This window comes from Hoplias malabaricus, chromosome 12, assembly GCF_029633855.1.
Source record: "Hoplias malabaricus isolate fHopMal1 chromosome 12, fHopMal1.hap1, whole genome shotgun sequence".
NCBI lineage: Eukaryota > Metazoa > Chordata > Actinopteri > Characiformes > Erythrinidae > Hoplias > Hoplias malabaricus.
In genome coordinates, this window is record NC_089811.1 from 29,640,770 (window position 1) to 29,667,887 (window position 27,118).

At 38.7% G+C, this 27,118-nt stretch overlaps 1 protein-coding gene across 5 annotated transcripts in view; it reads left to right on the forward strand.

The window, feature by feature from the left end:
* epha3 (eph receptor A3) overlaps positions 1-27,118 on the forward strand; it is a 196,529-nt gene that overhangs the window by 106,500 nt on the left and 62,911 nt on the right. For 4 of the 5 annotated variants that reach the window (XM_066641189.1, XM_066641191.1, XM_066641188.1 and 1 more), the window contains 2 exons: positions 7,685-7,749; positions 15,259-15,919. In XM_066641189.1, coding sequence (XP_066497286.1) covers positions 15,325-15,919 — 595 coding nt within the window. In that variant the 5' untranslated portion in view covers positions 7,685-7,749; positions 15,259-15,324. Of the gene's footprint in view, positions 1-7,684; positions 7,750-15,258; positions 15,920-16,261; positions 16,483-27,118 lie in introns of those variants that run through there. The other variant, XM_066641193.1, reaches the window with a different exon arrangement.

A 27,118-nucleotide genomic window follows, 5' to 3' on the forward strand; every position in this document is an offset into this window, starting at 1 on the left:
TTAAGAGAGCTCAGGTAGTGATTTAGATTATATTTTTGGCCAGGCAAAAGTCATAGTTATAGCTATTAAAGTTAAATGGTATACTCTGATACAATACAGAAGTTTGCAATAATCTTTTTATCTATTTATTTATTGCCTTCTTTACTTTGTTTAAATGTATACCTCACTGTAGAAAATAACCTTTACTTTCTCATTAATGCTTACTTCGTTTTATACGTTCCATTTAGTGCAGTTTATAGTTAAAGTCCTGGTTATAGTTAAATGTATTTTTGGTGATGCCTTTTGTTTATAAAGGTGAAGTACACACTGAAAATCCAGCGTCAACTACATGCAGACAAACCGAAGACCTTATGAACCAACAGACACTTTGACATCTGTCCATAACAGTGTCAAAAGTTCTTTCTTTCTTTCTTTCTTTCTTTCGTTCTGTTTGCTATTTTCCTCCGCGGCCTAGTCCACGCGGCCTTCTCTCACCAACAGTTGTCTCATGTCTGCTTCTGCCTGGCGTTTGTCTCCTCTGTATATCACCCAGGTTTGCTGCTTTTGATGAGTTTTAAAGTCGGAACAAAAGAGTTTTTTTTACATTTAAGGGCCACAGTTTCGCCAGTGAGGGTCAGTATAGAGCCACACGCCTGATTTAATCTCATTCAGAGCAAAGTGGCCCTTATTACCCATTAAGGAAACGCGGACAGTAAATGAGGTGTTCTCCCTTTTGCGCTTTTTTCGGTTTTAATCTCTGTATGTAAGACAGGTTTATTTAATAACCGCATTGGCTGCTTTGGGAATTTAGGTACAGTTGAAGATTATTTCTTTCGACTCATCATTGTCGAGGCCCGAATTTAATATTTCCCCGTGTCCATATTTGGGGTGGATTTTTTCAGTATTTTCAGTCGTAGATTTTCATGTGTTGTTTCGGTAAGAGAGCACATAGTTACAGTTTATAAGTTATTTATTAATTTATTTCTGTTGCTTAACCCGGTATTGTTTTGTTTTTTATATTTTTCTCTTCGTGCACGACAGTGGGAGTCTAAAAATGTTGCTTTACAATGGCGTCTTCACCGGGATTCAGAGGGTGATTTATAACGTGACTAATTATTGCCCCGTGCGGCAGTAAAGCGATGATTTTCGGCTTGTTTGAGTTGAGGAAGTGTGTGAGTGGAGTGTAATGGAGTATGACTGCTGTATTATCTTTTGGCCTTTCGCTGAAAAAGTCTGAATTTCAGTGTGACCTTAACGACCGTCATAAGTTTAAAAATATTATTGAGAGAGAGAGACAAGTGTTCGCAGTAAAAGTGCACACCCCGGTGCGGTGATAATTAGCGTCGATTAAACGCGTAGATGAAAGATGGAGATTTATAGAGGGCCGTGTTATGAACTTGCTCCAGAGGAAGAACTTGTTTCTTCAGACTGGCAGTAAAACCCGGAGTAAAACAGAGAGGGGCTTTATTTTATTTAGGATTAACAGGCCTTCTCTCTACAGCCACAAAACTCCTGCCATAAAGCTACAGAGAAGTGTGGGCGACAGCAGCAAAAAAACAATATTTAACAGGATATACAATTAAGTAACGAATAAAAGTAATAAAAACTAAGTGCATATTTTAATAATCCAACATAGAATGTACTGCAGTATTCATATGATTACAATTTTTTTAGTCTTCCCAATTCTTGATTTTAAACCCGCAAGACAGACTTTTATTTACCACATCTAACTAATGTTTATCTGGCATTGACTCCAATGAAGCAGCTCATTGAATATAGTTTCTCTATTCTTTATATTTTATTGTTTATTTACAGTGCTGTAGTCTTCATTTGGAGACTTTTTGTGAAAACAGCTATCCAGAACTGTTTTGTCCTCAACTGAATGGCAAATCCCTTCTACATTTCCCTCTAAATTTTTTCCACGTATCTGGGTCTTCTTAGAGATAGGCCTTGTCAGGCAAGTAATGACATTTTCAGCTTAAATATTTGAAAACACAGATCTTTATAGGGCCATGTTTGAAGTTTATTGTATAACTGCTGGCAAATGTTCATAATTATTTGCAGGACAATGGGCAAGTTTCATGCCAGATTGATATTTTCTTTATAATAAACAACACATGGAGAAAAAGCAGCGACTTGTTTTCCTATCTTTTCTCTAATCTGGGCAGACTGCCTAGTGAAACATACTTCTGTTTAAAGAAGCAAATGAATTTTTCTGCCATTTAGCAGGCCCTGTGTAAGTCAAACCCAGCTTGTGCAAACCTGTGGGACTAAAGTTTCAATTCTTATTTTCCTTTGCATATTCGAGCATATGTGGCTTAGCTTGTATAAGAAAATATTTGGTCCAATCTGCATGCAACAATGCAAAGGTAAATATTGCTTGTGTGTTAAACCGATGCTTTCAGAGAATGTGCTGTAGCATCTAATTCTAGACCTTTGCTCTAAAATCAAAACTTTGGTTAACTTTAGTTCCATGTCATGTACACACAAAAGAACAATTTTGGTTTTTGCTTATTGTAATGCAAAGCCTTTATTGCGAGCCTTGCCACTGGTTTTTCATATATTTAGAGTGAGCGTCACTGTGGCTGTTGTAGGGTGTGGAGGTGCGTTAGGCCCCGCTGGGAAGGCCAACATTTTGTGAGCGATGGTACCTTTCAGAAGTGCCGAAAATCTGCTTACACGTGTGCTCATGGTAAAAATAGTGCATTCAGGTCCTGCAGCGGGCTTTGGCCGGTTATTGGCGTGTGGACAGGGGCTGCTGGGTGCATGGTTGTACGGAGCAGAGCGAGGAAAACACTGCAGTGGCTGGGACAGCAGACACACTGAGACAGCTAAATTATTCATACTTTAGAGTTTAATACTTCATTACCACCAGGCCACTGTAGGTGGGACCAGGGACGATTGCAGAGTTGCTGCCACATGTTTAAGGTGATATTACCTTTATATTTGTATTTATTTGTAGGTAGTTTATTTATTTGAAGTTTATTTTAAAGTCAAAACCACAATTGTTGTACAATTTATTAAGAAATTAAATCTATTTGCTTCCTTTAATTTCTGAGGTAAACCTCTCTAATGTAAGATTTTTCAGTGTTGTTTTTGGTCCCATATTACTAAACCAACACTTGGAAACCAAGATGGTCTTAGAAAAGAACAAATACAAATTGCTAATTGAAGTTCAGCTTTTTAACCTTGAGATGACATGCATTTATTTATTGATTTTGAAGGCACGTTTTAATAAGATGTTAAGAACTTTGTTAGACGTTTGGAGATTTTCCAGTGAACTTTATGTTCTAGAAGTGACCAGCTGAAGGGGAGGGTTCATCTTAGGCTGAGGTGCTGGATCAGTGGAGGCTCTCTGAAACAGACACACACAGAGAGAGAGCCGTTCTTTGCTTCTCTCGGCTAAATTCCTTTGAAAATAATCCTCAACTCCACCATGTGTCCCACACACTCACAATCAGCTTTTAATAAAGCCAGGCCTCTGCATGCCCCGTCCCATTGGACTGTGCTTCAGAGGTGTTACACCACCTGAGTCTACTGATTCCCGTTTTAATTTAATAACAGATTTAATTAGCTACCTGAGAAGGGTGAAGGTCATGGAAAGCTGAGAAAAAGTCTCGCTTGTCCTTTGAGAGCCATATGGTTCTCTCACTGAGCTTACGGTGATCGTAATCAACTTACTGATGTGGCTTTTCCGCTGTCTGTTAAACAAGGCCGGTATATTATCGGACCTGTACGTTGGGAGGGTTTTTTTGGCTGTTGTAAACATGTAAACTGTAAACTGCATCAGTAACAGCATTGAACAAATCACACTGGCATTTGATGCGTTTATTGTTTTCTTGAAGGTCAAAAAATTTAAATGAAGTTGGGTCACTGCCCTAAAATTTTACTTTATTTGTGACCCTCTTCAAAAAAATAATTCAATAAAGGTTTATGTATTCAAAGTTGTTATTTATTTTATATATACCTTTAAGTATCAACTTATCGGTGCAGGATTCTCAAATCTGCGCATCCCATCTCGCAGTGGGCTGTCTGTGGATCGTTAGTGAATGAAAACACTGTCTTCTCCTGACTGCTGCTGACGTGTTCAATAAAGGTGCCTTGTGCTGATGAAAGGAAAACTATAGTTATTGGTGCAGGGATGATTTATCAGGACAATGAATGCTCATGGGCAGCCTGTGGTTGTGATCCAAGATTACTGTCTCTCTCCTGTATTGATTTACCTGCTTTGCCTTGTGTTGTTTGTTCCCATGGACAGGCAGAGGAACTGCTATTAATAAGTCGAGTTACCGTACGCAGGCAGGCAGGCCGCTGTTGTGCTCAGAGGGGTTTCTTGATGTAGCCACACTGCTAGGTGGCTGGGTGGTGTCTTTGACTGTGATTTCCTGCTCCTACAGCTGGAGAATTAGCTTCACGATCGTAGCCATCTAATTTTCTCTTCTCAAATTCCCCAGCTCAGCTCAATTTGAGACGTTGCCTCGGCTCATTGAGAAATTTAAATTGGAACCAATGGAGCTGGATGTTAGCTGCCATTATCTGACATAAGCAGATATCTTTATTACAGTTAATAGGAATCTGGGTCTACTGTATGAGAGCAGCCAGCTGTTTGGCTGTCTCTCAGGTGCGGCCCCTATTTCGGAGTTTTGAACTGGAATCTGATAATGGGCTGTGTTCTCTTTCCCTTTAACTTCAGATACGAGCAGTGTGCCAGGACACAGGCACCACTCCCTGTCATTTTATATGGTGGGCCGGACTGAAGTGTTTTCTCTTGTTTGAAAGATACAGGCCTGAAAGGCCTTTTAACTCCGTTGTCAGATTTTTATGTCTTCCGTCAGAATTTTTGAGATAAGTAAATGAGCCTGGTACCAATAAAGTATATTTATGTCTTTGTCTGCTCTGTGAGTGTTTGAAGCGAGTCTGGCCTGAGTGTTTACTGGCCGGGGCATCTGGGAGAGTGAGCAGAGTGGCATAGTGATTAATCCCAGCCATGGGCGCCATGCTGAGTACCCCACATGTCAGCTGTGATTATGCGTTTATTGTACATCGACGGCAGTCTTTGTTCTCTTTGTGCCTGCAAGAGCTTCGCTCAATCAAACAGCCGTGGAGCTGAGAAGAGCAAGAGACAGAGAGATGTCAAAGAGCTTGTCAGGATGGTAGAATGAGGGTATCTTTGTAGACACTCACCTCCTCTCTCCTATAGTGCACTATGGTGCTCATGATTTATACATCCAGAAGGATACAGCCATTTTGTCCTAGATTCACCCTCCGCTTTGAGGACTCACTATTGCTTCAGAATTGCTTTTTCTCTCCTCTTGCTTTAGGGTTTGGGGTTGTATGAAGGAGTAGCTTCTTTCCAGACATTGTAAAGTAAATTAAGAATCGCTATCAAGGCATTTAGTGCTCTTTTGTTTTTAAATTTTACATTAGATTGCAAACTGAGAACAAAAACTTTTTTATCTGATAATTTTTGTGGTAGAAGAATGGTCTTAAAATTGAATGAAAGTTAAGATGTATTTTAATGTTCCCTAGGAGAAATTTTCTTGGACTACACATGGCTACAATCTCTGCAACATTTCAACTAATACATACATACACACATTCACACACACACGGCCTAATAAAAACATCTCAAATTACACAACTCACACACTGACATAAACATGTCATTTTATATTGCAGTAACAATACTGTAACAAAACTACACTTTTAACTGAAAGAAATTGGTAAATAATACAAACATTTGGATTTGCCCAAGCTGGAACAAACACCAAACTAATTCAAAAGGAATTTGTCGAAAACAGTCAGTAATTTTAAGTTAGACACTTTTTGACATAGTTCACATTTATGTGAATTCAGTGAAACATAAGCACTATCTGACTTTTATATTTAATCCAAATACCAACCCTTTAATACTGTTATTTATAAAGGTTATTTAACGTTATGAAAGGGGAAGTTTTAGAGTAAAGTTAGACTTTAGAGTAAGGTAAAGTATGAATAACATTAATAACAAAAATTGTAACTTTTAAAAAAGTTATTCCAAGTGAATTTAGAAAAGGTTTATTAATTCAAATTGAGTTTTATGGAGTTTCTTGAACATCAGTGTAGTATTAGTTTTGGTCAATTCATAATAAACTGTCCATAAAAATATCCAGGAGGGAAATGAGCAATTTGTATCAGTGAATTTATTGATTTTATAATTTTTTATGATTTAATATTTTTGACCTCTTACACCCGAAAATATGGTTAAACTAGTCCATTAACTTCGGTGAAATGTTTATACTGTGCCTCTGTTTGGTTTGAAAAATTTTGGACATTACTGATCAGATTACAGTTTTTGTTTTGTTTTCAGAGGGAAAATGAACTAAACACATTCTTTGTATGAAATATATTTAAACATGACATTTTCCTTCATTGTTTGGTGTGTATTTCCTTTCTGTTTATTAATAAAGAATATAGATAATAAAGTAAATAAACTAAATAATAAATAATAAAGAAAATAAAATGTCCCACAGCATGCATGCATATATATTATTTTTCCCATGTTAAATTCAGCAAAACAGATATTATTCTGCTTTAAAATGTGACAAATTAATCAGGACACCCCACATTATGTAGCTTCTGGGTGTGCACAGTATCTAAAGGGACCTGCTCACCAAATACACCAGCAATATCTACTACATTCTTCCACTTTAAAGTTTTATTAAATATTTTTTTATTTACACATAAAAAAAAATGTTTTTCGTCCTTAATTTATGTGCCACATGGTTGAGAACAGCAATCAAATGCTGGTAGGAAATAAAAGTTCAAGCCGTTGATGCCAGGGACCTCAGAGTGTGTGACTCTGGTCCAAGGGCTTGTCAGAACCAGACATTTTGTTTTGTCATGTCTGCAAATCGATACTAATTTTCATAAAATGAAGAAAATCTCAGCTCAGGTTGTTGTGTCATCATTTTTGCTTTCGATGTGCCACCAAATCGCGGCTATAAATCACCTGCATAAAAGACCAGGTGCCTGTCCCTCTGTCGCTTTCTAAGGGTGGTTAGTCTCACCTAGAAAATGAACAAAGTATGCCATTTGCTACAGCGAGGATATGCTAATGTGGTGTGCCTCATATTGTTTATTTTGAGACATTTGTGTGACAAAGCTGTATGCATTCCCATAAGCTGTGCATGCAAAAGACAGAAATAGGTAGGCATGCAGCGTGTCAGGAGGATCTGTGTTATAATCTTTTCACAGCTTACGAACACATCAAAAATATTGGATTTCATTCGGATGATGCTTGTCAGATAATAGCCATTTGTGTTCTCCTTGCCTTGTTGAAGATGCCTATCAGTGAAACAGCACACAAAGAAATGATGGGGAAGATATCGACATGTGAGACTCCACCACCCACTGGTTTCCTCATACCATCAGCAGCACAGGGATTGGAGCTGAAATGGCCTCCCAATGAAGGGGAACTTTTCTCAGTTACCACCACCTGCACCAGCCTCAGCCGTGTGGAGGATGAGTCTGATCTACTGAGAGGAGAGCCTTCCACTGTTTGTTTAATTTGATCGTGCCATGAGAGTAGTGCAGCTGAATAAATACTCCACTGGTCAGAACAGACATGTCTCCTGGGGGACGGGTGGGAGGGTAATTGAGGCTAACAAGGGATAGACGCTCATTTGTCTTTTTTTTTCCTCTCTTTCTTTCTCTTCTCCTGCAGTTAACCTGTTGGATTCCAAAGCAAGCCAAGGGGAGCTGGGATGGATATCGTATCCATCACATGGGGTATGTTTATCACTATTAACCCATATTCATACTGCTCAGAACACGGGCCTTCCACTTTTGCTCTTTGTTTTCCACCTTTGGGTTTCTTGTCTAAATTTTTCATTATGTTCACTACTGTGTAAAAAAAAAAAAACAATTTTCTTAGAAATAGACAATTATTAAAATATCCAGAACAGTAAACAGAAAAATAATGAATACATGTTAAATAAAAATATATACAAACAAACCACAGTAATTCTTCTGATGTGGTAGGAAACCATTATTTAATTAGTTTCCTTTATTGCAGCTCATATTCTTTTTATCAGTTTCTCAGAGTATATATTTTCACACTTTCAGTGTCCTGATTTAGATGATATTTGCCAGTTCTGCATCACGCTGTCTTGGTAAATCCATACACATGTGATGTTTAGGTTTGTGTACTGGGTGATTATTTTATATTATATATTTGGCTATTGCATATTCCCTATTCTGAGTTTACTCTCAAAAGTTTGGAAAGCAGGTTATCTTATATATCTTATATTCCTTAACAACTTCTGGAAAAAATAATATCTTATTTAAAAATTTTGACTTGCAATTAAGTAATTGGAGGGTTGTTTCTCATTTTTGCAGTATTATATTTGTTTATTAAATGTGGGCAAATATAGCTAATAAATTGATAGCATTTTAAAATAAGACTACACTTATACATGTTTATAAATTGTTAAAATCAGTGCATTAATGGTTATTAATTATGTTGCTAATACATTACTAGTCATTAATAATTAGTTACAACACATAAATGACCTGTTGTTTTCCAAATAGTGAACCTACAACCATCTGCACTGTTAAACCTCAGATCTTGCCAGATACTGCCCTTACTTTGTCTTTTTTCATCAGTCGGCATTAAGCCTGTCAGCTTCAGCACTTATTTGTTAATAGGTTTAATCATCTAATGAATTAGGGCGGTCACATAGCTCCAGGAACCTGGAGGTTGTGGGTTTAAGTCTCGCTCCGGGTGACTGTCTGTGAGGAGTTGGTGTGTTCTCCCCGTGTCGATGTGGGTTTCCTCCGGGTGCTCCGGTTTCCTCCCACAGTCCAAAAACACATGTTGGTAGGTGGATTGGCGACTCAAAAGTGTCCGTAGGTGTGATGCCCTGTGAAGGTCTGGCACCCCCTCCAGGGTGTATTCCCGCCTTGCGCCCAATGATTCCAGCGCGACCCACCGCGACCCTGAACTGGATAAGTGCTTACAGATAAAGAATAAATGAATGAATCTAATGAATTACCAATCAACAGAGTGTCTCTTTATACATTAATGATAATGTAGTTTACCTTAACATGTGAAATGACTAAATACACATTCTCTGGTCTGAGCTTATTCTTTCCCTTGTTTTTTCAGTAAGTTCTCTGACACTTTCAGTATTAGACAAATCCGAAATCACTGTCACACTTCCTATCTCTGTGTTTCAAAGGACTATTAATGACTTTCAAGGTGTTTAAAGCATAATTAATAACCCTATAAAAGACAGGAGTTTAAAGCATTTAAAGCCTTTAAGTGTAGTCTTATTTTAAAGGGGTACCAATAGTTACCTCAACACAAAATGTGTTTACAGTTTTCTTATCTACAGCATTAATGTCCAGTAATAAACTTTAATATGCCCAGCAAAAATAGCATACAGGAAAACCATAACAAAATAGCCCAGAACCATAGAAATTAGCCTTAAAGGCATAAAGTCCCCACATTAATTTATTTCTGTTTTCAAAGCCCCAAGGTCATGGTGTCCTGTAAAGACCCTGTTTATTTGTTTTACTATGAATTGGCCTCCTGGGCTTCTCAAACCAAATCATTCTTAAAACTTTATTAAGTGTTAAAATTACTTGTTGGCAGTTGCTTAAGGTAATCTTGTAATTTGCTCCATGCAACTGCCAAATCTGGTTTCCTCTTGCTCTTTTTATTGTTGGCACTATAAAATGTGAAAGGTAGGTTTAGTTTGCAGGAAAGAATGTTACAGTAAAATAAAAAAGATCATGTCTGTATTTCAGATGGTGTTTTTTTATGTAAGCTGAAAGAGAGATTAACTGTGCCTTTACTCAGCTATTCAAAGAGTCTTAAAGGTGAAAGGAAGGGGAATGGTAGGCTATTGTGGTGAATGTCAGTGTTATGATTTATTTGGCATGTCCTATTGTCAAGACTGGTGAAAGAGTATTGCGAATATCAAGTGTTCAAGGTGAATTATCTGTAATTACTCATGACTTTTACCTAGTTTGGAGAAATAAGCATTTTGCCCTGAGAGCTATGCCCTCAAAAATGATTTCAAATAATGTGCCGGCACAGCATTGACACTGATGGATGGGCCTCCCACCTTCTGCCGATGTAAGCACAAATCGGAGTGGTTAAAGCAAATTAAGAGCTAAACACGTCGGACGCTCTCTGCGTGGCCGCCTATTCTGATAAGGACAGTAAATATAAATCGGCTCGGCGCAGACAGCTCTTTAAACATACAGCACTGTTTATTATGGCCTCTCCAAATTGCATCAGGGCCTCAACCTGGGATTCATTACCCCCGGCAGCAGGATTATTCAGTGTTTGCACCATGATTACCCAGCACACAACGATGGCCATGACTTACTGTGCAGGAGGCTCTCTTCTGGCCTTGTGTAGATGCTGGGAAGTGAAGGAATGTAGATTAGAGCTTGATTATCTATTGTAGATTAGGGATTTGGAATGCCTCAGCGCTGTGCATGGGGCATCCTAATGCGGAATCACTTCTGTGAGAGGAAAAATACATAAAAGGCATCAGTAGCATGACTTTAGCTCTTTATATGTTTTTCCCTGAACTTATTGATTGATTAAATGATGGGAATTTTGTCATAGATTTTTGGACAGTAAATAAGAAATCTTTTGATATTTTTTGGTTACATGCATAAGCAGACTGTTCTGTAAAAGGACAACACCACAAACTCACAAGTATCATCTTTGCAAATTAGATTCCACTTTGTTCCAAAACCAGAAGGCATGGCTTCACAAATGTTTCTGTGTTCAGAGAAAACAGTATCCCCTTTCCATTTTATAGAAGGTTAGAAGTAATGAGTAACTCTATAATCTGCTGGAAGCCAAAGGCCCAGCCGTTCCAGAATGTCCTGTCTGCTGCTGCTGCAGCCTAATCCAGTGAGACAAAATAGGCAGTGAACTCTTAATTCTCATATTGCATTTCTGAACTCACATTATAATTGTGCTTCTCATTTGCCCAGGTCTCAGTTCCGAAAAGACAGTAGTGTCCACCAAGCACTCAAACTCATTTAGGAGCTCCATAACAGATTTTTTTTCTTTCTTTTTTTTGGGCCCTGAAAGTAACGTAGGAAGGTGTCCAGCTGTACAGAGTGCAAAGAAAAGCTGTAGTATAAACTAGGATTAGCACATCATATGGTCGTTGTAGGCTAAATGGGCAGTGCACAATGTGTTATGGTTCCACAGTCGTAAAACAGTGATGAAAAGGCACTGACTGATAGGCTGCAGTTGTCACTATAGACTAGTGCAGGAAATTTTAGCTGGAAAAGCAATTGTAGTCATTTCACTTTCCAGTGGAGTTAGAGGGTGATGGGGAAAAAAATATGCATTTTTTCCTCAAGAATAAAATAAATAAATAATTCAAATGCCATCATTAATGAGCAAAAATCAATTATTTTGTGTGTTTATATAAAACAGTATAGTTTTAATCACCTTATGTTCTAGGTGTTAACATTTACATGTGTAGTAGAAACTCTAAAGAACCAGGAATTGATTTGGGGTAGCAGTTCTGTGTAGTTCTACAATTACAGACTAGTCCACCTTTTGCTCTGCATACTTTGTGAGGCTGCTTTTAGCAATTTCTTCAATGTTCAGGATCTTGGTGGTGGATTATTCTCAGCAATTCTGTGACACGGACATGGTGATGTTGTATGTGATTACACACCGCAATGCTACTGGAGTTTTTAAAACCTTCTGTGTCTCTGCTGCACTGAGAATAGTCCACCAACCAAAAATATCCAGCCAACAGTGCTCTGTGGGCAGTGTCCAGTGGCTACTGATGGGCAACAGTCATTAATTGTAGAAGTTCAGAGTGTACCTTTTATGTTGAGTGGAGCTGCTAAAATGTACAATGAGTGTAGAAAACAAAATTATGTTGCGGCTGGTCAGTGAAATTGTTATTGGAGCCAGTAAAATAACACCGAGGGTCATTTCATGATTCTAAAACTTAGTTTAATCTTCCTTCTTAAGTAATAAACACATACAGTCAAACCCACATTTTTAAATAGCCTTGGGCAATTTATATATGTTTCTTTCCTAAGTAAAAATATTTTAACACTTCTCCTGCATTTGAAAAATTAAAATAAGCATTTTTCTGTCAAATATACCTTATGTATGTACCACTAATTTAGGTATTTTCTAATTCAACAGATAAACAGTAATATAATAATATTAATAAACAGTAATATATATATATTAAAATACAGTGTGAATTTGCATAAATTGGTATAAAGAAAAATATATTATCAAAATTTTGACATTGAATAGCTTGTGTATTTAGGATTAATTTCATCACTATTTTAGCATGTATAACTATCTGCTTCTTTCATTTCTCGCTTATATTACAGTGCAATTTACTATCAATCTGTTTGTACTTAATTCAAATAATAGTTTCTCTTGAAATTATTCACTCTGTCTGTCTGTTATTGACTTAATGTCTAGAAACTGTTAGACATTTAAGTGTAATTTAACTTTGCAGTCTAGTTATTTTCTAACATTTTACCCAGTATAATTAAAATTCTTTAGAGCTTATATCACCCTCTTGTTAATACATAAACAGTATGGTATTTCAGTGTAATTTAATTAAAGATTCTTACATCCTGTTACCCAAAATAATAACATAGCATTTTGGAATTCACGCTGCTTAACACCTAGCATTACAGAGGGCTTTTAAAAAGGGTACCTATCTATTGACGCATGAACGTATGCTATAAGAGTGTTTTGAGCCACTCTGGGTTAATAAGTTCACTTCTGTGTTTTATATCCAGTGTTATTTCTACTGGAAGGACGGTACATTCGTAGTTTATTATTATCCACATGTGCATGTGTATATAGATCTGTATATATGTATTTACCCTTTATATCCTTTACTGCCCTCTGTGGCACGTCAGCGCTCAGGCATGTAATGGAGATCTTGAAAGCAAGACGGGCTCTAATTTTGTCCTCACTTGCATTACAATGAAGAGAGCAGGGTCTGATGGAGAGAATTTTGTATACACAGGAAGTCTGCATGTGATACTAGCCGAAAGCAGCCGTAAATGTCAATCTTCTCTAACTAATGCAATTCCATTGTAAGATGAGAAAGAGGAGGATTATAATTTTATTACATATCTCTGAAACATAAGCTCTCCTCCACTTTGTCCACTAGTGCCAGGGAATCTATTAGTCGAAAGTATTTACCAGTTGGCCTGTCTTCACAGTGAGTGTGCACACAGGGGGAGTTTGGCCACAGCTTTGCCAAATGTACCAACTGCTGATTTCCACGTTTCCCTGTTGCTTTCCTTGCTGGAGGGAGATTACTCTTGTAAAGTGATATTTGGAGAAACCCACAGTATCCTTCAGAAAGCCCGTCGAGTGTTAAGTTGCAAAGCAGAAAGTTGATGTCTCCTGCTGTGGCACAGAGAGATACAGACATGCTGTCCAGTTGTATCTTGACGCTCTGAGAGTTTATCAGCCCTCTCTAAGGAACAGGTAAAAGAAATATCCTCTGAAAGTCTGTTGAACTCAGCACTGTGCCTTAGAGAAGGGTCCTGTAATAGACAGGCCTCGTCTGCCATGATGATGTCATACATGGCAACAGACAGATCATGTAATTTGCTATTCTCAAGTGTATGATCCACACATCATATACGAACTTCCATTTACTTTGGCAGCTATGGTCTAAGCACAGTTATTCCCTGTTATATGATAATGCAGTGCAGCCCAAGCACCTGGATCTCATTTGGGGCATCTGCTATGCTGGTGAACACAAGTTGGCAATTCAAAGTATACCTCATGCAACGAAAGTAACTTAGACAAATCACCACCTGAACTTTCCAGTGATATATTCCACTTTACAGTGTAGTTGTTCACTTGCAAATTCATAAACACATGATACCAAGAACAGTTTTCATTCATCTGTGGTTTTAACACCTCATATTGAGCTCCAATATAAAAGAACTACCCTTTGCCCTATAAGGCTTTTAGCCAGGGTAGACATAACTGCTCTTTTAAACCAAGACTTTAGGCCCCAGTTTAGAATCTCCACTGGAATTACTTTAGCGGGTGGGGGGGTTGGACCCATACATCAGCTATATAATTAGTGGAACTGAGAAACGATTATTATATTTGGACAATTTCACTTGGCCTGTTCCTTAGGAAATTTAAATTTGTATATAGCAGGTAATGTTTCCAAACATAAAAAATAAGCCTCAAAAAATAAGAGAATAAAGGGTTTTATGACAGCAGCAGTGGTGCACATTTGCTATGAGGTTATATGCATGTATGCTACAGAAAAATAATGTTCAAACGTTGAATCTCTGAAAGTTGCATCTTATATTTGTGCTAGGAATTTGGGGGAAAAAATCTGAAAATTGTATTGAAAGTTTTTTTTTAAATGGGCCTTCATTCATAGCATTTTTGTTGTTTTTGCATTTCTGTATTTAATCAGTGTATGACTGCCTTTGATTTAAGTTTCGTAAATTGCCTTTACGAAAAAATGTACATGAAAGGGGAAAAAAAAATATTATGTATATATATATATATATATATATATATATATATATATATATATATATATATATATATATATATATATATATATTCTCTTCAGAACGATGGTGACCAAGTGCATATGGAAACAAAACTCTCTTCAAACTCTTTCTTGGGTGTTTCATTAAACGCTGCTGCAGATGAAACACAAATAGGCAGTTCTTCAGTCTGAGGGCACTTTTGTTCTGCTTGGTAATGAACAGCTCATGGCCACTAAAGAGGGTGAGCTTGACTTCGCTAAGGGCTTTTATAAACTTCAGTCCTAAAGGAGAGCCAGAGAGTGTTATATTATTGTAATAGGAAACAGTTTCTCAGTTCATCATTTATTCTATGTGTGTTAAACCTAAAGGCTTCATGAATCCAGCTGCAGTGTGACTTTGGTCACAATATATGACAAAACACTCGTGTGATGAAACGATTCAGATTCAGCCTCCCTTTCAGCAGTGGCCTCTGAGTGCTAGGGACTATTCATTATGTTACTCATTAATTATATGAAAGGAGGAAAACACTCATTTGAGGCTGTCCATTATTCTAAATGTCATTGTCTTAAAGAAAAAAAGGCCTTACTTCTCAGGTGCCTTATAGTCCAGTGGTTTACACTGAACTGTTTGCATATTTAAAGGCTTTTGTTGCAGTGGAACTCAGTGGTCATTATTTTTTATTGAGGTGTTATCCTCTGTATGCTCATGAATGTTCTTTCACTCTTATTGCAGTGGGAGGAGATCAGTGGGGTGGATGAACATTACACACCTATTCGGACCTTCCAGGTGTGCAATGTCATGGAGTACAGCCAGAACAACTGGCTGAGGACCAACTGGATCCCACGCAATTCTGCCCAGAAGATCTATGTGGAGCTGAAATTCACCCTGAGGGACTGCAACAGTATCCCCCTGGTGCTTGGGACCTGCAAAGAAACCTTCAACTTGCACTACCAGGAGACAGATGAGGACGAGGGCAGCAAGTTCCGCGAGCACCAGTTCTCTAAAATAGATACCATCGCAGCCGATGAGAGCTTTACTCAGATGGACCTGGGGGATCGCATCCTTAAACTCAACACAGAAGTGCGAGAGGTTGGTCCTGTCAGTAAGAAAGGCTTCTACTTGGCTTTTCAGGATGTGGGGGCCTGTGTGGCTCTGGTGTCAGTGCGCGTGTACTTTAAGAAATGTCCATTCATAGTGAGGAACCTGGCCATGTTTCCCGACACTGTGCCCATGGACACACAGTCATTAGTAGAAGTACGGGGCTCCTGCGTCAACAACTCTAAGGAGGAGGACCCACCTAAAATGTACTGTAGCACTGAAGGAGAATGGCTGGTTCCCATTGGGAAATGTCTGTGTAACATTGGTTACGAGGACCGGGGAGTCACCTGTCAAGGTAGGGTCTTTCTCTCTCTCTTCTTCTCTCACTCTCTCACTTTTCCCCTTGCAGTTGCCTTTCATTTCACGGCCCATTTTCTCCCTTTCATCAGTGTAATGTACTAGCACCAATACTGTGGCCAAAGCCCTAAATGGGACAGCAGAATCTATTGCTGGAATTTCATTCATTTATTTATTTTACTCATTTAGTCACCATCTGCAACATCAAACTGAGGTTGCTTGTTTAGCTGAGAATGAAGATGGTTTGAAACTCCCAGGAAAGTTGAATTTGTCCTCTGTTTGGAGAGCGCAAAGTTTTTGTATTATTATTTTCCTTTCCCTTTCTCTCACTGTAATACAGACACACCTCTGATCTGTCAGCCATGGCGAGTGTGTGCTTGGGAGAAAGGAACATGAGCACACTGTCCAGCAGAGGAGGGAATAGATCTGTGGTGCAGGCATCCACAAAGAGCAGCTTGAAGCAGTTAAGCTTGTGAAACACTCCTCTGTATCACCTCATCAGAGGACACAGAATGGATGTGTATTTAGTCTTCAGGACAGTTGGTGGGGGCTTTGTACGGGTGTGTGTTTCCTAGGAGTGTTCAAAAAAGTATGCTCTCTACACTACAGCCAATGTGTTGGTTTTGTACACAACATAGACTTAAAGATCGGTAAGGATTTCTGGTTCTATGTACATTTTAATGCAGGGTTTTAAACCAGGTCTAGGGATAGTGTTTTCTATGCCCCTTAATGTTTATAATGTCAGATTAGATATGAAGATCAAAGTTTGAATGAATGACTTCATTATAGGCAGAGCTGTTGGAGAGTATGCACAATACTAAGCCATATATTTTGGCTGGCATGTATAATTGTGAGAGGAGCTGTGGTTGAGAGGGCTGATAATAAATTGGCTGGCAGCTGGCTTGCCAGAGACTCAGCCCTGTCTGTGGTATTATTTGAGTTAAGCCGTCTCCCAAGAGAAATCACCACAGCTCACGAAGTGCTCTGTGTGCCTCCTCTCCACTCCAACTGGGCCCTGAGATGTTTGGGATTTTTTACCATGTTGTTTTGTACTCCTCAGTGCTCATGGATATGTGAGTATTGATGATTGGAAGTCGTTCAACTTGTAGAGTGTCTGTACATGTGTGATCCTGCCTTGGATATAGAGATGTGGAACAGTATATGTGGAACAGCTGCTGAAGTGGTTATGAGTGTGTTTTGATTAAGAGCCTATCTGAAACACACTAACTCATGTGATGAGAAAATGATGAGATTTTTGGCTCCTGTTTCACATTGCCAGTCCAGTATACTGTTGCTCTGTAGATGGATGTTGTAAAACTGGAGGGAAAGTGTTTTTCTCATTAGTGCATTGTGGTATTTGACCACCACACTGCTTCAACATTTACTTTTATTGAGCATGTAATTGGTGGAAGGAAGATGGTTTATTGAAGGCCCATGAACAAGCGTAAACAATTGAAAGTATAAACGTCTGTATAATATAACTTTAAATAAACTTCTTGCATTTACAGATTCAGGAGAAGAGAACTTTCCAGTCATTTAATGTATCATGCAAACATTTAAAAGATCTATATTTTGAAAAGCATTAAAGCAGAGTAATGTTAGTAATTGACTAACCACATAGTAACTAGCAACTAACTAGAAAAATATTTGAAGTGCGTGTGTGTACGATTCCAGTATAATTGATATGATTTGTATTTAATGTTAACATATTTAGCATTTTATGTTAGGAATTTCTGATATTTTGTAAAATGATAACATTATATTATAATTTTAGTTATGAGCACTCCATTTTAATAATCATATTTTTAAATTATTTACAAAAAACACTGTAACCTCTTTTGTTAAGTTTCACTGAGAACATGTTTCGGCCAAATTCATCAAATGCAAATCAATATGGGTTATTGAAGGCTCGTTGAGTATAGAATTCTGTGTAATATAATTTTAAATAAACACTTCTGTGATATTAGTGATTGAGTAAGCAGTAAACGCACTGCAAAAACGAAATCTAAGTAAAATTTACTTAAATCTAGTCTAAATGTCTAGTGTTACTCATTTGGAAATTGTCGTAAGAATGTAATAAGATTATTCAACTTATTTCTAGCGTATTTTTACCTGTTTTAAGTAATTTTATCTACAGATATTTTTGCTTAATTCAGGAGATAACATAAAATGATGCTTAAAAGAAGCAAAAATATCTGCCAATGGAATAAGACACTTTCTGTAGATAAAATTACACTAGAGTAACACTAGATTACTACATTAGAGTAACACTAGATATTTAGACTAAATTTAAGTCAATTTTACTTGCTCAGATTTCATTTTTTGCAGTGCGGTTTTATTTTTCAAATCAACTTGAATAATAATTTATATAATTAATATAATTTATGATTTATTTTTTAATGTTAGCGTTGTAGCCATGTATTTTGGAATTATTATAATTTATAAGTTATAAGTTATAATGTATACTTTTTTTGCACTTCTGCAACTTCTTTTGTTAAGTTTAATTTAGAACATTTTTGGCCAATCTGTTATTCACCAAATGCAAATCTTATAAATGGTGATTTTTTTTTTCCCCTCCACTTTCTCGTTTTACACCATGATTGGAATGAAGTGTCGAAGCAGCCAAAATGACTCTTCCAGTGAAACTAAATACAAATGCTGATGTCTGAGGCCTGACCATACATTTCAAATAGTTGTGCGTGGTCATGCATTTTTGCTGGCCAGTGTTCTAGCCTGTGGTTTGGCAAAGCACTTATGCCTCTGAAGGTGACTGCTCCAAACAATTTATCAATCCCAGCACCCATTTGTGGCGTGTAGAACCAGGCGCCTGACAAGGGATTCATTGTGTTACTTTGATGTGAGTGATAATGACATGAGAGTAAGACAATGGGTGGAGGAATGAGGGAATGAATGTGTGAATAAGGGAAGGAATCAGTAAAATGAGTAAGTGAATGTGCGTGTTTGGAAAAATGGACAGTGAAATGAATCGTTTTTAAATTATAACAGTGCTTTTGTGTGCTGTGATTCAGTAACTGAAGCTTCATGTATCATCGCCCTCATGATCACTATGCAGAAAAACAGATCATGACATATATTTTCTTTCAACTTTCCTTTAAACTCATCTTTTGCTGTGTTCTACTGTTAGTGTGGAGTTTGTGTGAATGTTTGGATGTATTTGACAATCTCTTATTAGTTTCGGCACTGGCTAATGGACACTAATAAGGGCTTATATTACCAGAGTGTGACAGCTGCACCGCCGTCCTCATAGCCACATTTGCAGGGGAAGGGCCTAACGCAGAGATCACTCTGCAGGCCTGCTGTGTTAACGGATTGATTACTGCAGGGAGCCTGGGTGTCGCTCTTTCTGATATTTTGAGGTGTGTAAACCACCATTTCAACACTTTGAGTGTGTATCTGATTCATAAGGACAGCTTTGACACAGTACTGAAGAATATTATTAGTATGCTATGTATGCACTTAAAACATGTACTAAGCACTTAGGATATCTGATATGGTTTAAGTTTGTAATGACTTATTATGAGCTGGATTTCGTTTTAGACACATTCATTGTTGAAAGGGGACAGGTATGTGGTAGGACAGACAACAATGAAGATTACTTAGATCATAGCATCAATATAGAAATGAAGGGGGAGGAGGTATTTCTTAAGTGGATTTTCAGTTGCTCATTATGTATTTAAAGAATGTTTTACTGTAATAGCAGTAACAATAATGTTGTGAAAATGTTTCCATTCACATTGTACATCACCTCTCAAGAGCTCATGATTGTATGCTTTGAAATGGACTTTGGCCCTCTTGCAAGTGCAAAGGTACCCTTAGAATAAGTCACCGGATGATGTAAATATATGACCTGTTATCATAATGAAGCAAAGCACTTGAACTGTCCAATCTCTGTGTGAAATTCTTTTAACCATAATTTGATCTTAAAACAGCAAATAAAAGGAGTATATGATCCGGATGTGTGCGCTCGCCGGGCTTCCCATGTTCGCAGCTGCTACAGGGCTCCTTTGGGAGCCGCAATGGTTTACATTCCTTTTGGATTTACCGGGATATACAATCCCCATGCTTGCTATCCCTGATTAGTTATCAGATCTTATTAATGCTGCTGAAGAAAGTGCAATGGGTTATTTTAACAAGCCCTTAAAGCCCCGCTGGATGAAAGGCGCTGGGCCCAAGTACTATGTGTAATGCAGACTGACACTATTCTTACTTTTCAAGGAGATCTGAGCATGGATCTTGTTTGTGTGATGAACTGTCACAGGCTTCTAGCCCTCGTCCAGCTCTGACATTCGCAGGCATGTGTACCACGAGAGCGCTCACCTTAACTATGTTTCCATCTAAAGAATTTTTTTTTTTTTTCAGGAAAAAGGGTTTAATGCTTCCAAATGTTTGCCGTTGTTGGCATTCAAAAACTGTTGGTAATAGAAACATTTTACAAACTGTGTTGCTTCAGAATGTTGACACTTTTTTTTTGCTCACAGAGAGATGCTCAGAAAAGGATAGAGGCTTTCTGAATGTAAGGTGTTTGGTTTTGGCATTTGGTTTCAATATATATAAGATTCAGGATTTTCCAAAAGCAAAATGACACATGAAATAAGTGAAATTAGAGATGGAAACACATCAAACAATTTTTAAATTAGTTCAAACTAATTGCTAGAAATGATATGTTTTCAGTTTGTTTTGATATAAATGAGCAAAAATCACAAAACTTTGTTTACAGTTTGCCTCCTGCAATTTACAAACAGAATCTTTATAGTGTTTTCATAAGTCAGTATGATCATTGAAAATATTAATTGCAATATCATCATCATCATCATCATCATCATCATTTTCTTCTCCGCTTCTCCATTTCAGGGTCGCGGTGATTAATTGCAATATATGAAACATATATAAGAGTGTGTAAAGTGACTGTGCAGAGACTCAGCATGTCCAAAGTGGTAGTCTCTGGTGGGGAGGGGTGATGAAGCTAGCCTTGAAATGAAATATGACAGGAAATATTGTGATCATTTAAAAAAAAATATATATATATATATATATATATATATATATATATAAAATAGTTTTTTTCATCCTATTTACTGCTTCACCTCAGTTTCAACATCCATTTGCCTAATGTGATGGCCAAAAGAGGTGCACTGTTTCTTTATGAGGTACTGTGGTTAGAGAAAGGTTTGTTACTGTTAACTGTTAACTGGTAATGACTGACTTTTGACCTGTAAGAATGCTGTTTGACAGATTATGCTCCTCATTTATTCTTGCAAATAAAGCTCCTGTTTGGTTTATTTAGCCTCATCACATTGACATTTACTTCAATCTTCTTTTCTTATCAGTGTAGGTATATGCTGAAGAATATAATTCATTTCTTTTAAACATAGATTTATTTAATATTTCCACAAGTGGTTATCTACGTGTACCTTACCTAATACTGCCAATAAACATTTGCATTTTCAGGAGATACTGAGTATTAAGCGGTCATACAGCAACAGTTTGTTTTCATTAGTAAAGAGGTTTCAGATTTGTTTGGCAAACTAAATCATTTCCCAGCATCATGGCTGTGCTTCAAACCGCATTTTGCTGCACCAATAATATGTTTAAACAACAGTGTACCAACATTAGAAGTGCATTAATTAGTGTAGTATGTGAAGAAAAGAAGTATGTGGTTTGGGATGCAGCTCACAACAGGCTATGGTGTAAGGCTGTGTAATGCTCAGAAGTGGTTCTTTCTGATAAATATTAAATTTGAATCACAATAACAGTTTTTCTCTGCTTATTATCACCCAGGCCTAAGCCAGACTACAGCTCTTAGGAAGAAGCCCTTTTTCAGATTGTTTGTGAGCATGTGGGATAGCCTCGTCCTGCTTGCCAGACGGTAGCGGTTGCTAAAGGCGGTGTCCAGGGTGTGTTGTTTCTCTGCTGGTGCATCAAGCCTTCTTCATTATTCAGCTAGCGTAGAAACTGTAGAGGTAGGGGAGGCGAGTTCCAGTGATCCATTCTGCCATGCTGAACACGTGATGCAGATGCTTCCTCTCTGAGATTCTGCGTCTGGAGTACCCAGTGATCAGGTACTAGAAAAGGATGCTATCAGTGGGAATGCAGTAGAAGTCCAGCTTCTACTTCCAGTTTCAGCTTTCTCAAAAAGTCATTGTGCCCCCTCTTGTTTTGATATGTGGACCCTAAGGAACCTCAGGTCCTCAACATTCTACTGCTTCCCCAGCTATGTGTATATGAGTAGGTGGAGATGGTCTCATCTCAGTTGTCATGGAGGTGTTGAGTAACAAGACGTTGACTTTGCACCATTCTCCCAGACATTACACCTCATTCCTATAGGCACGTTCCACGCCATCTGACATAAGGCCAACTATTATGCCGTTGTTGTCAAGTTTGATCGTAGTGTTGGAAGAGTGGATGGGGTGCTGTTGTATATGAACAGAGCATGAGGATCACAACGCAACCCTGTGGGGTTCCAGTGTTCAGGATAAGAGTGAATGAGGTGTGCCTTTCAATCCTGACACACTGTAGTCTGTCAGTAAGGAAGTACATGACCCAGGAACAGATGGATCTCCTCAGACCTAAGCTCCTCAGTTTTCTGACCAGTTTGTGAGAAACTGTGGTGTTAACAGCAGAGCTTAAATGCAGAAATAGCATTGTCACATAGCATCCTCATTCTAAGTTTTGCACTGGTGGTTTTTGGTGATAATGACAGTGTGTTTTGTAATGCCTAGAGCATGCTCAGGAGGAGGCTGTGCTTGCTTGCCATGGTTTGTTTCATATTAGAGGAGCTCATTAATTCTCAGATGCTGATTGTTAAGTCCTGAACTCCCTGGGCGCTCAGTTTGACTAGTTTTATGCTCGGCATACCGGACACAATTAATGATGCACCAAAGCAAAATAAAACACTGAGTCCTCCATAAAGTGGCCGAACTCCCTCCCCCTGAATGTGACATTTGAGTTTGATTGATATTCTTTCAGACATATTTTATTATTTTCATAGTTATGGACAGGAATCATAAAGTCCAGGTCATCTGTCATTCCCCCACATAATATCTGCATCTCCACTGAAGTCCTGTGAGGTGGTTGGACTCGCTCATGCTCAGTGGCTGATTAGTGAGTTAGTGCTTTTCGCCCAATGAAGAGCTAAATAGATTCCCATTCATGAACCTAATTTGAAACTGTTCTGCATGTTTCTATTGACATAAAATGTTTATTCCCAGCTGTAACCATGAAGAGGTATTTCAGCATGAACTGTGACATCGACTGTAGGCATGTTGAGCTTAAGAAGCTCCAGAAAGAGCACAGAGCCTCAAACTAATTGTCCTTGTGCAGTAGAGCTGGATGGATCATTTACAATGTGTTAAATAAATAAATAGGAAATAGGAACGTTCTCCATTTGTGTGTTTTCTGGGGCTGTGTTTAGCGTGACACAATGTCCACAAGCTTAGTAGGACAACTCAGAACTCAGCAAAAGTTACAGACATGCATCATATCTGATTTTGACCTAAACCCGTTGTAAACAAAGAATAAACAATGACCCTGTCATGACCCTGTCTGTTTGTCTACAGCTCTGGCACTAAATTCAGCCACAGCAATGCTGGAACCAAGTGATCTGTAATGCCTTCTAGTGATGACGTATTCTTGGTTCTCATCAACCAAGCACCAAAGCGTTTTTTTTTTGCTAGTTCCAAGAATCAGAAATTGAACTGGTTCTTTTGGTGGAAGTCTTTCTTTGAAATGCCTAGGCATCCATCACATGCCACATGTTTTGCATCACTCTCCACCTATCTCTAAATGCTTCCCCCTCTTTTCCGTCTCAGACAAACTTGCAGTGTTCATGTATGTTGTTAAGACATCGCCGCATGTCAGCGCACTGTTGACGGTCCACATCATTACTCCTAAACAATGGCTAAACCTTGGAATGGCCAAAGTGCTCCCACATGGAATGAAAAACAGAGTGTGAGATGTTCTACTTGTTGAGTTTCCAGTGCTTTCAGGTTTCATCCTGATCCAGGACTCTACTGGGGCTATTTGCAGTAATGAGAAGACCAAACGGGGCTTCTGACCGAGCCTGGTTTTACTCAGACTTGGGGGACAAATATTCACTTCGTTTTATTAAAGCACTCACTGGTTATTGTCACTTTTTAACCAGGGGACTCACTTGCAAACAGAACAGCTACAAATCAGCTAATTCTCTCCTTCCTGTATGTTTTCAATTAAAACCCAGATTGAGTGATTAGACAAAAAGCAGATTTTGAGCGTGTTTGACTGGAATCTGTGAGAACACATGTTACATGTTAAACACAGGGGGTTGGCTTTCTGGCTTTCTAAGTACTGGTTTGTTTTCTGTTCAGACTTTGTTGGTTGCCATAACACTTAGTCGCACCCTCATAGTAAATCATCTTCAGAAGTCTCGCTTGTGACCGAGATTATATGTGTGTAGTTGTGAGTGCGGTACCACAATTGGAATAAGCATAGCTTCCTGTCCCTGTGATAAAGAGTAACTGCCTTCAAGACTTGATTATATTGAGCCTATCCTTCAGTGACAACTCTCAGGGTTGTGTCCTTGATCTCTTCCCCCTTGGAAGAGGAGGCTGGTGTTTTACCAATTGCTTTCATTTACACTGACCTACTAAAGAAGTACAGTTACGACAAAAGGGCTTGCCACAAAAGTATGTTTCTGTGACTTGAGCTTGTTTGCTGAGCTGGCCTGTCTGAGAATGCTGTGTTGGTGTACTGCTTTGTTGTATGAACTCCGAGCTGATCCAATCTCTCCTGACCCATGAATGTTGAGTTGGTTGGCATTTAGCTGTGTTTGGGGAAGAGACAGAGTGCGTGAGAGAGTGTGCGCTGGAGGGAGCAGTGGCTCAGTTTTAGGGTTTACTCACTTCACAGTCACTATGCCTCCTCAGGCCTTTTCTGCCCCAGTAGGCCCAGGCTGTATTAGTCAGGCTTTGACTCATGGCCTTGGACTGTAGGGCAGGTTATTTGTGTCTCTACTTCATATGGTAATTGTTTGACACCTTTGCAGGACACACTGCCTGCTCATACATCAGGCTGGTGACTTTGTTCTTCAGAGTGCAGTCATTGCCAGGTTTGCTTTGGGCCTTTTATGCTGGAATTATCCTTCATAAACTGGGGTCAGGTCCCAGATGGAAGCCATTATTGTTCCTCTGACTCATTGCATTTGGTTTTTCTATCAATTTAAGTTTAGGGGACACTCACTCCTCGAGTATTTTTTCTAGCTGCTTTTCCACCATAAAGACTATGGCTTGACATTTTCCATGGGCGAATTGAAGCGAGATTATTTCAGGATGGACTCGCAATTTAAGAGCTATAAGGCTTAGACATCCAACATGATCAAGGCAGTAATACTGTGTTAGGAATGCGATTTCCATAGGTAATGACAAGACGAGGAAAACTATGTTAGAAATGAAGAGTTTTGTTTATTTAGGTCAGCAGTGTTCTTCATGTAACCCACTTAAAAAAACTGAAAGAATCTTATGGTGTGAAAAGTTCAATTTAATCCACACAAATAAATCAATTCAGCAGTGAGGGTTTTTTTATTATTTATTTTCTGTAGTCTTTGTGGGCTTCTGCATTGCTACATTTTCATGATGCCTCCCAGTAAACACCAGAGGAGTTATTTGACTTTTGAAAATCTCATCATTCTACTTTATATAACAAAAACTAATTAAATCTGAGAAACCCCCACAGCAATCATCCAGTCTCCACACAATCAGCTAGTAGGGAAATCTTGTGGGAAAGGCACAGTCTAAATAACGCTGTTCACAAACACTGTGTTTTATTAGTGAAGACACCATTCTCAAATCCTGACCAAGGAATTCATTACAGAGAAGAAACCCAACTATACAATAGCAGAGGGGTTGTGGATTGTCTGAGATTTTGCTTTGGGTCCCAGCATTTTCCCTGGGCTCTCTGAGACACAGTCTGTTCTCTTCGTCAAATCCATGTTTGCTTTTCCAACTCTTCCATCGCATCACCTTCCATTGCTCCAGAGTGGTTTTGTGGAGGAATGGGTCAGGAGGTTCCGTTCCTTCCAAGGCAGGACTGGTGCTTTTCATTGCAAAGATGGTAACCACAGGCCCAGGAATGTAAGCCCCAGGCTGCAGATGCATGGGCTGCATAGGGCTGTTTATTTGGGATGGACCCCCAATGGTGATGGGACGTGGGCTGGAGGGGGTATGACTGTGATGGATGAGTTCAGTGCTAGCCTGACAGCAGGAGAAGGCCTCCCTGACAGCTAGCGTAGCAGGCCGGCTTTAAGCTAAGGCTGCCTTCCTCCGCACTCATTCTGCACAGAGGGAAGTGGACCATTCATCGGGGCATCCACAATGGTGGGCTCTTTCAGCACTTCGTGTCTGTGTTTTTTGGCTGAAATCATATTTCTGTCTTGAGTGTTGTTAATTAACTCCACTTAGACTGGTATGTTGCTCTGTTGCTCTCACATATTTGCAGAATTGTAAATGAGAGTCTGTTGCTAAAAGACAGAACAAAGCTGTTCTTTCTGAACAAGGCATGCTGGTGCATTATGAAGTGAATAGCTTGAAATAGAGGACAGATCCATGCAGTTCGGCTGTATGTATGAGCACAGGTGCAGGTCAGAGCATTAAAATGTGCCAGAAAAAGATGAAACATTAACAGTCTTAACAAAGACTCTTAACAATCTATGGGTGCATAGTTTTACTATGATGTACTACCACAGTTAATGAACCAATTACTACCTGGTTTTGAAATTCTGTGTATTATAAGCCACCACTAGTTGCTCAAACAGTAAACTGAATGGAATCTGTTATCAACTTCACTCAAACAGCCACAATATATACTCTCACTCTTTTTGTGAACCTCCACATTTTTTTTCCATTGTCCTCCATCAAATGCTTATACGACTTGGGTTATATTTTTCCATGCACAAGCTGTTTGTGTGCCCATTTCATTCAGCCCAGAGGCAGAAAGCCTCCAGTTTGTGTCTGAACTCCCACAGAATTTTTTATTTTTTGGTACATTGAGCCCTCTATTCTCTTCCTCTATCAAAACCCAAGCTTGACACATCTACTGGAGAGGGAAGCTATTTTAAAACAATGAGGCCAGTCTGGTATTTGTATGTTAGACCTTCCTCTCTTAGTCCGTCCACTCTGTCATTTGGACTGCCTAGATTCCCCCTGGC